Below are 13,011 nucleotides of genomic sequence, written 5' to 3'. Positions count from 1 at the left end.
CCAACAACTTAGTTGATTTAAAAACAATCTCCGCGTTAGCGCAGTTTGTGCACGTTGAGATTTAAAAAAAAAAAATGTGTTTGGCAAAATTAAGTCTTTACGATATCATGGCCGGATTGGTACGCTTTAGTTTGTAAGACAAGAGGGAGAGAGAGAGAGAGAACTTTAACTTTGCGATCGACTTGTCAAACATTATTTTGTAATCAGTTTGCTTTTTTTTCCATCTCAATTCATTATCATACACGTATCTAAAACAAATTTTCTTGTCACTATGAGCAGTTCAGGAAAAAAGGGGGAAATTGAATGAGAATATAAAGAGTGGATTACAACATTAGATGTACTGATCACTGTCGACAGCTTAATTCACATTACAATGAAAAGTAACTTGAAATGAATATGACACATTATCCTTTAGAGGGATTGTGCAGTTTTGGTTGAGATGGGGCTTCAGGTTTCCAATGTTTTATGATCATAATTCTTTGATATGATGAGAACTATATAACTCGCTTGGTTATCTTTTGATTTTAATAAAACTTGCTAAATATGTTAGGCATTTTATGTTGTTGTTTTTTGTCACGAAATATGTATAGGGACGAGATTATGAAGAACCATAATCATCGTCATAATTCGGGGCAGTAGAATCTGATATTGGTGTATTGCTTCTCCCGCGTGCGTAATTTCACACTCTTAAAACATCCAGGTCCGAACTGACCCGGAAAGGGTCCGTTGGGTTCACACCCGGTACCCGTTCTGGGTCAGAAATGACTCTGAATGGGGTCAGATATAACCCCATTCAGAGTCATGAAATGGTCAGGGTGACCCCATTCCGGGTCTTCATGACGAAATTCCAAGTCATTTTTGACCCGGAACGGGGTGTGACCCGGATTTTTTTTAGAGTGCATTTTTTTTTCACTTTTAGTCAATTTCGAAAGAGCGAACTTTCAGAATAACAACATAGGAAGAAAAACAAACAAAGAGAAGAAAAACAAACAAACTTCACTCATACAAAAGCAGCAGCTCTACTATAATACTCACGCAGGCTCTGCGTTGTGCTTCATGACATCTGCACGGAACGTAATTAATGCATTTATTATTTAGTGTTCTGTCAGGAGACGTTCTGATTGGTTCATAAAATTTTAGCAATTTGATCAGCCTCTCTTCGTTTCCTCTGTATGTCAAGGTCATCATTTATCACAGTCCAGCTCAATGATAGTCACTTTAATCGCTCGACGATGATCTATTCTTGCGAACCATTATGATAGGACTATATCGACTGGCTTCGGAATTCGACTGACATGACGCGAACGAACTGATGTAGCCAGTCGACAATAAAGAAGCAGACAGGATTATTGCGTCTCTTTGGGTCTTGGTGATAGAATTTCTTTTGGATGCATCCTCAGTTCGTTTTTGCTCCAGTCGGAAAGTGGTGTGATTGACAAATGTTGTTTTCCAAATCATTTTCGTAATCGGAAGAGTCTGTATAAACAAGCTATGGTGACTGATGGAAGAATGTTTTTTATAGATCATGTGGATAAAAAGTGGAACTATCACCAGTCACCTTCACAAACGATTGTTCTTATGATGTCGGGTATCCATACACGTCACAACTCTAACTTGTGACAAACATGTTTGTTTGGTAGAAGGCAATAGTTTGTTAAGAGCAGAAACCGACAATTCTGTAAGACGAACGAACGAACAAACAAACAAACAGACAAACAAATAAAACAAACTTTCTTTGGAATAGCGCATTTATTCTTTTTCTCTGCCACTATACAGAATCCAAAGTTGCGATAGTCCTTGAGTTTACTGAGAACACAATATGGAATTTTCTAACACCTCAAGCCTACCACAGCAAATGCATTCTACCCTGATAGGAACTCCTCTCCATCGGTCTCTGTTGATTGCCACTTTCACACCTCTCGTCATCGTCATCGTAATCGGCAACGCTCTCGTCATGACCGCCATACGGAGGGAACCGACGCTTAGGGGCCCAAGCTACTTCCTTCTGGCTTGTCTGGCCCTAGCGGATCTCCTGACGGGTCTGGTTGCCATACCTGTGGAAGTCTTCAGCAGAATATTGCAAAGTCACACCGCGTGCGCGGAGGGAACTGCAATGTATTTCACAATGTGGTCCTACATCTTCTCCGGGGTATCTTATTTGGTCATCGTACTGGTGAATATAGACAAATACATCGCCATAACTCGACCCTTGCAGTACGTCTCATTGGTTACCTCTAGACGAGTGGTCATGGTGATCGTTGGGGTTTGGTTGTTTTGTATAACGTACGGTCTCATGTGTTCATATGGCGCTGGCGAGGACCAATCCGTAACGGGTTATTGCGCCACAGATCCCAACAGGATGGTGTCCACGGCAATTTACGATCTTCTCATCGGCGCTTTCATCATCACGTCTAGCCTCGTCGTCATCGGTAGCAACCTCCGGATTCTCGCCATCGCCAAATCCCAGGCGCGCCGCATGCAGATGGCCGCTCCTCATCCTCCCATGGGCATCCCTCCTCCGGAGCGAAAGCTCAAGCAAGAGGTGAAAGCAATACGCGCTATCCTACTCGTGGTGATCATCTTCTGCGTCAGCTCATTCCCAACATGCGTTTGGTTCGCCATCAAATATTTCTTTGATGTAAGTCGCCTTGCTATTGTACTCACAAACGACATCAGCTTTTTCTTCCTAAGCATCAGTTCAGCAGCGAACCCCTTCATCTACAGCGTTAAAAATCCCTTCTTCCGGAAGGCGTTCAGGAAGATGTTCCCCTCCTTGTTCAGGTGGCTCGACAGTAACAAAGTCAATGTCGATATAGAGGAGAATAATCACAATCTACATTGACTGAGCTTGAAGAAAATTGTGATGTGTCAGCACCATTAAAAGATGGGATGGGGGACCTCTCTGCCACAAAGGGTTTGAAATTACATATTTTGTATATCTTTCGGATATCATCTTCTTGGGTGCATCACGTCATTTTGCTTGTCTGTTCAGCGGGTCATGGTGCTGCTATAAATTTGCTTATTTTGTTTCTCTTCTGATTGACTGATTGATTGATTGATTGATTGATTGATTGATCGATTAATTGATTGTGTTTTTTAATCATTTTGATTATCTGCTCAGTGTATCATTGTGTAGATAGTTAAACGTATGGACAACATATATAAAATGCAGTCAAATACACATAAACACAGTAAACACACTGGAACTAAACATCCCAGCTCTTTACTGGATAATGATCTTACAGTAAAGCCTATTTACGATCATGATAATAATCATGATAAAGGCATTGATAGCTTTTCTCACATTATTACACCTTTTTATCGCTCTTACTCAAGATGTCCTTTCTGAAATTTGCTTTCTATTAAAATACACAAATTATTTACATGTAATAAGCCAGTTCGGAGATAGCTCATGTGTACATGGGTACAAACTACAAAAAAAAATTACCTTTAATTTTTCTCAGTTGGTTAGGCACTTCACTCAATTCAAAGCGACATAGTGCTTGCCCAACATAGCAATTTATTGAACTCGTATTCTAACAAAGAATGAACCTGTGTATATGAAGTGCCCAGAATGGTTTGTCAATCAACACTTTGGGAAGCATCCATTCCATTGTGCTGTTTTGAATACATTAACAAACTTTTTTTTTCTATTAACATTGCCAAATTCCAGGCTTGCTGGGTGGATGTACTGGCAGGCACCATTTATATGGATTTCATGAATAATCATAACATTACAAATGCTTATCTCAGTGAAATTAAAAACCAACCCGTCTCTCGGTACAAATGACCTTTTTCTGCTCATGCTCAAACTGGAACCCAAAACTGGCTTATTATAGGTCTACAGCCTTCGTCACTTTATTTATGTATAAACATAACTGTAGAAAAACAACGGTAATGAAAATTATTTGTATATTACCGTTGTGTAGAAACCATTTTGTTCATTAACATACAAACTGAACGCTTGTTAATGATAAAGTCATAGACCTTCAAAAGCTATATAGATCATTGCAAGCACATTGCATGATAAAGATGAAGAACCATGCATATATCCTACTTCTACACATGTTTATATTTGTATAATTTAATAAACATACATCAACGGTATACTATGTATAGGTTCGTGTTTGTTTATATCTCATAAGCTTGGTCAGAGCAATTAAATGAACATACTCGAAAATAAGTATACGAATTAACTTTATATAGCGTCAATATCATGAATACACATGTATTGTTTAAAACGCATGTCTGACTGAACAACTTGTGACTGCAGGGTATAGCCATCACAATGCATGACGAAGATGAATAACCATGCATAACATTTGCCTTTGTATCATTTCGTAAACATGTTGTATAAACTTGTTCGTTTTTAATGATGATATCTTATATGCTCGGTCAAAACAGTTAAATGAATACTGGAATATAGGTATAAGAACAAACTTTACCTATACTGATATAGGGCCTACTGAATACACATTCTTCAAAAGGTATGTCTGATTGAACAACTTAGTCGATATTAAAACAATATTGTGTGTGTACATCGAGATGAAAAAAAAAAACCATGTACACTTTGCTTGATGAATATTTTATTGCAACCGTAAAGCTGATATTTTTTTCTTGACAGACAGAAAAATTAAGAAAATAGAGAGAGAGAGAGAAAGGAAGACAGACAGACAGAGGGAGACAGAGAGAGAGAGAGAGAGACAGAGAGAGAACTTAAAAGCTTTACATGCGGTTTGCCAGACGTGATTTTGCAATTCATTTTGTTTGCCTGATATCTACCTGCACAATAACGTCATTGCATTAATTTCTACTTTGAGGAGAAAGGGGAAATCGAAAGACAATATGTTAGTTCAAATGTGGAAAGAGTGAATTCCATCAGATTTTCTGACCACCGACGATCGACAGCTGAATTTATACAGCACGAAAAAAAGTACCTGGAACTGAATGATGATGAAATAAATCATCCTGGCACCGTGGCCCTCTCTCCTCATATATTTTTTAAAAGCTTTTACCCAATTTTCTTCGGCATTATTTCACTTTAAATTGCAATATTCATCCCTACATAACCAGAAACGCTGAGATTATTCAAAAATCTTTTTTTTTTTTTTTTATCTACGCCCGCCCATGAAGTATAGAATTCAATATCAGACGATATTAGTAAAGTTACAATTTCAATGTATTCAAACGTAAACTTCTTGAGAATTCTATACAAAATTATCATTCATAACTTCTCAACATGGTTGGCTGGCATTCTTTCATCTAATGGTTATAATTCACCTTTGTTTAAAGAAATTTTTAGTTCGTCGATGGTTGCTTCCCTTCAGCTTATTGTGTTCCATATATCCACCTTCACTATGTGCTTTGTTTGTCATTGATTATCATTGTCATTCTTTGACATTTTTTATGCAGAACAAATAAATTCAATTCAATTCAATATCAGTACCTGGTAACGTTATCCAGGATAACGGTATTGGCAGGGAATTCTGGCAGAACAAAGTCAACACTGAAAATGCTACCCTGAGTAAAGAAGAGCATAATTGATATTATCATCGTCATCATTATTGTTGTTGTTACAGCAGTAATATCATTGTTAACATTGATGTTAATATTTACCCTTTAGAATAATGTTGTTATTGCTATTATTACTATTATTATTATTATTATTATTATTCCTTGGAGCATAACACGTGGATAAATGCGAAAAAATACATCAAAAACCCAAAATGATGTCAGAAATTGTAGGGAAAATTGTAGAGAAATTTCTATCAAGAGTGAAGTAAATGATATGACACACGTAGGACCTACAAGCAATAAATCGGATTCTAATGTCTCGACGAGTTAACAATGTAGATACGAGTTTTTCGTCTCTCTTAATGCGCGCTCCGTGATGTAAACATTTCATGAAATCTATGACATGTGGAATTAATACAGTCATGAGCAGGAGAAGAACGAAACTAACAGGCTGTTAATATGCTAACAGCAACAGCTATACGCTCTGCCTTATATTGCTTGAGTGAATTGCTGCTGAATTATAAATCTATAATCTAAATTGTGGCAATGGCGGAAAACAAAAACAATCCTCGTTCCCTCCTGTTGATGGAATACCGTGAATCCGAATGTGCAATTACATTTACCGACATTCATTCCTGATTCATTCATTCATTTCAACACGGCGTGTCACTGAGCATAAGCTGTTTTCAATGGTTCCGTGCATAGAAGTCATAACAATTAAACATTCAAAGTACAAACAAAACGATACAAAATAAGGTTAGAAATATAAAAATATACAGCATAACAAATTTCCCCAAAGAAAAAAAAAACGTATACAATGCAATCATAAACACAAAATAATGATAAAAATAAGGCCTATGCAAGTATTATAGATTGGTTTGAAAATAAATATCAAGGAAAACAACGAAGAATACTGTTACAACAAAACATCATAATTAAAAAAAACGCACGAAGCAATCAAGATTCGTTAGCAAGTACAAGCACAAATACATATTCATTATATCTGTGTATATTGCAAGGTATTGTATCTTTAAATAAATGCCTCGACTGATATCATTTATGGATGTATATTATATCAATATTATTTTTTGTTTGGTAATTTGAAACGTGTTTATTGCAAGACCACTATGATTACCCTGTCTATTATTTTCAAGTAGAAGTTGAAAATCATTTTAGTAATATTTTTTTTTTATTTTTTAAACAATTTTATTGTTTTTATAGCAAGAATGTCAGTGCACAAAATCTGTAATGTCATGAGAAAATTTTCCTTATACATCGTTGATACAAATACAGTAGAGATGTCTGCAGACGTAGAGTCAAAGTGACAAATTGAGAATTGAACAACAACGAAAGTTAATTAGATGTTCCCTTCTACTTCCAGTAGTTTATAGTAGGGTTGTAAGTTACATATTTGTGTTAATTTAAGCACGCATCTTGATTTTGCGGTGCAACATGGACACAACTTTTAATTCATTCAATTCACTCTGGTATATTCAATCAGTTTAAAAAGTACTTGAATAATTTTCACCTTTTTATCTTTATTACAACATTGAATCATACTTCATTTCCATAAAAAAGAAAATAAATGAAATTGTAGTAAAGTTGGAATTCATTTATGCCTTTCGATATACCGTAAGGTTCTTAATTATTGTTATGGGTTTACTGTTTATCAAATCATATTTTTACAAGACATTCTTTAACAAGTATAATGAATAAATACATAATTCTGCACGAAGAGGGTCCAACTGCTAGATTGAATAAAACGTGTTAGTATATTTGCCAGGTAATAAAGAGAATGGTTAGGTTCTTGAATAGTTCTGGTTTTGAGGTTGTCTTTGATATTGGACATTCAGAAAAATATTAATCTCATTCACTTAATTCACCTCATTTGACAAGATACACTGCTCAAAGTCAATAATTTATTGATTAAAAGTAGAAATATTGATCGCCGTAGCGTTTTCTAAGTGTTGATACGACGAGTAATGGACGTTGATGTTAATTAAGGGGATGTGGGTATGTGTTCCACACAATTATTTATTTTTCTTGAATTATTTTCATCTTTTTCATCTCTAGATCTTTGTATTTGTTATTAAAATATCAATCTAGTCATTCAATTAATTCACCTCATGAGCCATGATACACTGCTCAAAGTCTTAATTTATTGATTACAAGTAGAAATAGTGATCGCTGATGCGTTTTTAAGTACTGATATGAAGGGTAATGGACGTTGATGTTAATTAAGGGGATGAAGGTTTGTGTTCCACAGAATTATTTATTTTCTTCTGCTTATCACTAGCTTAAAGTGGACGAGAAAAAACACATAGAAACTGCTGTAGTGTTATCTTTAATCTGTTCTGCAGGTGGCCTATCCTAGAACGTAATTTGCTTTAAATCGTAATATATATATGAAAATATAATTATCTATTCTTTCAAATACCTTCAGAATATAATTGTGTTATTACAATAAGATGAAAATGCAATTTGAAATTAACTGTCAATTTCTCAATACTAAATTTCCATTACATTTAAGCATATTTTTTAGTCTGAAACAGTGTTAAAAGATAATTTTAAATTGCTCTGTCAAAATAATGACCATTTTTCTTTGTCAGTGAAGAAGGAAATAAAATATGAAGCGTTTTATAGCACAAAACAGGAAAACGATTTCTATAGGGATCGATTTGATCATGTTTTCGTACATTCTTTATTCAAACTTTATCATTATGTGGATTTGTTTTTGTTTTGCTCTATCTTGTATAGACGAATGAAAGAAGTGAGAATTCTTTTAGAATATGAAGTATAATAAAAAAGACTGATTATCACACTGGGAAGAAATGATTCATTCTTGCACCTTTTAAGGGTGCAAAGTGATGTCACACTGGTGGCTCCCTATGGGTGTTATCTTGCACCCTCAAGAAATTGGTGCAAAAGTAGCAGCATGGTGCAATGGTATAATTTGGCACCCTGTGGGTGCACCTTTGCCCCTCCATAGAGGGTGCAACATTGCACACTTTATTTAGGGTGCGAAGTTCTTCCCTTGGGTGCATATTTCCACCCACACTAAGTGGTGCTAAGTTTCACCCTTTTCTCGAGGGTGCATCTTTCCACCCACACCAATTGGTGCCGAGTTGCACCTTTCTTGAGGGTGCGATCTTTCTCCCTTTAATTTTCGGAGCAACTTTGCACCCTCTCTTGCCTCTACTTTTGGTGCAACTTTACACCTTTCGTGAGGGTGCAAAGAAGCACCCTAAGTTCCAAGATTGTAGCCTCTTGAGGGTGCGATTTTGTGTCATATATATAGGTATAATGTTGCACCTATGTGGTGCTTATTTGATCCATGACTGCAGCAAAATTGCTTCTTTAAAGGAGCCAGTCAGTGTCACTGTCTACGCCTTTAGAGGCGCAATGTTGCCTAGTATAACCTCAAGTGCACCTTGAGATTACTGGGCAATATTGCGTCTCTAGAGGAACAGGCAGTGACACTGATTGGCTCCTTTAAAGAAGCAATTTTGCAGCAGTTATGGATGAAATAAGCACCACATATTTGCAACATTATACCTATAAGGTAAATATACTTAGCATCACATAACAAGGTACAATTTGGTTACTTAACTACTTTAAACCTTGGATAGTGCGAACTAATGCAAACCTGTTTGCTCAGTATATCAAACTTATGCTGTTGTTGCACTCTGCAAAGTAAATAAGATTGGTGTAATTTGGATCCTGTGAATCATGAAATGTGTGTGTGGAATTTGTGAGTTTTGAAATGTTAATGTAGAAGTTAACTTATAGTTGTGTTTGAATGACATACTAAAACCAAATATTTACCCAATTACCTTTCCAATGAGGTGAGCACTATCACTAACTATCAAACAAACCCTCTATGCAAGAGCATACAACTGCATGAAGGAAGAGGTAAAAATATGATATACATTTGTCTGGATACGTTTTATTCAAAACGCATTTGAATACGTACTTATTCACATAATCTATAAGAACTAGAAATTGTAATTTGTCATTACTGACATATCAAGGTGATCCGATTTTTTTTTTTAATCAATGATTCGAATCATGATCGCAATAGGCATGACCATACAGGTTTCATCTGTGTTTAGAGACATTGGCCGTGTCATGTTTGGATTCTCATTTAGAAAAGGGAGTCATGTCTGCCATCTTTGGTACTAATTCTGTATACACTAGATAACGAAGATACAGCAACAAATACATATGACCTTTGACCCACCTTTACACTCCCAAGATGACATCTGAGGAAAAAGTGGTTATTTTGTGAAATGATTCTCACAATATTGTTTTTGCGTGTGCAAAATATGGGAAAGATAGGACATGTATTCACCAAGATACAAGATGAAACATTTATGACCTTTGACCCTATTTTACATACCCAAGATGGTGTCCGATCAAGTAGTTGTAATTTTATGAAATAATGTACATGACATGGACTAAACAGGTGCAAAACATGGAGGTGGTAGGGGCTGTTTTTCTTGAGTTATTGCAAATAAAGCTGCACAAAGAAAGAAATATCTCAATACATCGAAGATAAGCTTTAATTTCAACCAAGTTTTTAACATGATCCCGACATTGTATGAAAAATCGAAGGCTCACTTTCCATAGCATAAAGTCTCAGCTACAACATATTAAAATCTGGGAGAAAATCACTTAAGGGTAAGTGAGCTAGTGCTCGATAAAGACAATCATGTCAATTGTCACATTTAAAAAAATTCCCTCCCATAGAGATAACACGTCATAACGAAGATAAAGAAAGAAGTACATATGACCTTTGACCCCAATTTGCACAGAGAAGATGGCTTCTGAGCAAAAAGTGGTTATTTTGTGAAATGATTCTTATAACATGGTCTTTGCGTGTGCAAAATATGGGAGAGATGGGACATGTATTCACCAAGATACAGGATGAAACATTTATGACCTTTGACCCTAATTTACATACCCAAGATGGTGTCCGATCAAGTAATTGTTATCTTATGAAATAATGTACGTGACATGAACAAATCATGTGCAAAATATGGCATTAATAGCCATTGTTGTTGTTCATCTATTGCACAGAAAGTAGTAGAAAGAAAGAAAAATAAATGAAAAATTGTTATTTTTATAGAAATTTGAAGGAGAAGCATGAAAAAAATCAGAAAAAGATAAAGTTATTAAAGGAGATTAAGACTAACTAAAGAAAAAGAAGAAAAAAAAGTGTTTTAAAAAAATTAAAAAAAATATTGGCAGGGGTGAGCCTCGAACCAGGGACCTTAGGATTACGAGTCGGATGCGCTATGCAATGACCTATTTCATGCTCCATAGGCCCTGTGTATTAAGCAAAATGACGTTACATCGAAGTCACGTGCCATTTTTCAACCAAGTTTTTCGACGTGATGCCGACGTCGTATGAAAAAATGGAGGGCACATTAGCGATGGTCCAAAGTCTCAGCTACAACATACTAAAATCTGGGAAAAATTCACCGAAGCATAAGTGAGCTAGTACTCGAAAAAGATAGTCATGTCAATTTTCACTGCCAGAAAAACTGCTCTCCCATAGAGATAACACGTAAACTGGTCAAATTTTACAAGGATACTTTCAATCCATTTTTACGAGGTGATGACGTTATCCAATCAAAATGTTGTTTTTACATTAATGAAAGAACATTTCATAAGCTACAACATACTGAAATCTGGGTGAAAATTGGCGAAATTCAAGTGAGATACGTTCGAGTGAATTTGAAATTTGATGACGTCATTTTGAAAATTTACTTTTTTTACTTTATTAAGAAATTTGATATTTTTTAATCATTTTGTCAGCATAGCCAGCCCACGAAATGACATGTACAGCTCATCAGCTTTCAAAATATGTAAAGAAAATGGGGGGTCACCGTCCATCCTGACGAGTAAAATCAGATTTAAAATCATCGGTTTTTTGGCATAGTTGCACTGTATATCGCCATTGACGCGCGCGCGGAATTTCAACTTTGACGGGCCCGTATGACGTCATATTGAGTCGGATTGACTTGAAACTTGGTAGAAATATATCTTGACATTACAGACATCCGATCCGTGTGAAAAAAATTGGAAATTTCTATTGCATATGAGCTGTTCGTGCGTATATGCGCGCGCGCGTACGCGTCCGTCCGATTTTTTCAATTTTTCAAAAAATGCTTCAAATGGTCTGAAACGTGTGCAAAAAATTTTTGAGCTCGATTTGAGCATACAAATAATTCAACGCGCGCGTACGCGCACGTTTTAAGATATAGATGAATTTAGAGAATATGAGTAGAATGCGTTTAACTTGAAATTTATGTGACGTAAATTTCATTGAAAAACTCCATTCCATTAATGAGATATGATTGAGAATGTGTTTTCATATAATGACGTCATAGTGACGTCACGGTCGACTGATCACTTTGATTTTAGTTCGATTGCCGTCTTTGGGACACGATACATACATGGTGTAAGTTTGAACTTGATAGGCATAGCACTTTCTGAGCTAACCTCTGCACAACTTTTGGGGAGAAATAAAGAAAGAAGAAGAAGAAAGAATCTGTACAGATACAGAAGGTGATCCGAGAGGATACTCGGATCACCTAAAGAAAGAATCCGTACAGATACAGAAGGTGATCCGAGAGGATACTCGGATCACCTAATAAGATATGCTTTTTACCAGTACACAAAGCCTCAAAAAACAAGAGCATGCTACGTACATTTCTAAAGTATGCACCATATCTTAAAAAAAAAAAAAAATGTAAGAGGATTTAACAAGTTGTTTGTATGCATTTAAACGAATAGGCCTACATATTTCCATGCGTACAATATTCATGTATTACAGTGACGTCATCATGAATCATCAAAAAGATATGTTTCCAGCATAGACATGAATTTATCTAAAATTTAAAACATGTCTTACAATTAGGCGTTTGTTTTATAATGACGATGCCATTTGTCTTAAAGTCCTTATCACGACATGTCTTGGTGTTCACACTTATTCAAATCATGAGATTCTTGGCACTTAGATTACGACTACAATTTATTATGGATTAGATACTTAACTGCCATACGCATACCATATACAGGTATACGGGCATTTCGATGAAAACATCTAAATACAAGGTATAATTATATGAAAATCAAACTTGATACCAGCCCTTACGGGCTACCAATGGAGACTAGGCAGAATAGCAGTTATCATGGTTATGTATTCAGATTTTGTTTTGGGTGATACACGCATTCCGACTGATTTGGGATCAATTCGAGTCCCTCGAGCTGAGATTCCGGAACTGCAATGAGCAAATCATCATAATGACTAACAAAGTGACTGAGAATAATACATGCACCAGTTTCTGTTTCGTTGTTCTATACATAGAAAGTTGTTACGTTTTCCAATTCTCTGTAGGCACACAGGGATTTGCAGATCACCTTTGGCTATAACGCCATGGTCGCGTGCAAAATGATTGCAGCTTATCTAACTTGTAGTTTCCGAAAAGG

At 35.9% G+C, this 13,011-nt stretch overlaps 1 protein-coding gene across 1 annotated transcript; it reads left to right on the top strand.

The window, feature by feature from the left end:
- The first annotated feature begins 1,819 nt into the window (after nt 1-1,819).
- Nucleotides 1,820-2,842, top strand: LOC140230180 (trace amine-associated receptor 9-like). The gene has a single exon (XM_072310365.1). It carries the CDS (start codon nt 1,820-1,822, stop codon nt 2,840-2,842), a length of 1,023 nt encoding a protein of 340 aa, XP_072166466.1.
- Nucleotides 2,843-13,011: the final 10,169 nt, after the last annotated feature.

This window comes from Diadema setosum, chromosome 6, assembly GCF_964275005.1.
Source record: "Diadema setosum chromosome 6, eeDiaSeto1, whole genome shotgun sequence".
NCBI lineage: Eukaryota > Metazoa > Echinodermata > Echinoidea > Diadematoida > Diadematidae > Diadema > Diadema setosum.
This window is presented reverse-complemented; position numbering and strand designations above follow the sequence as displayed.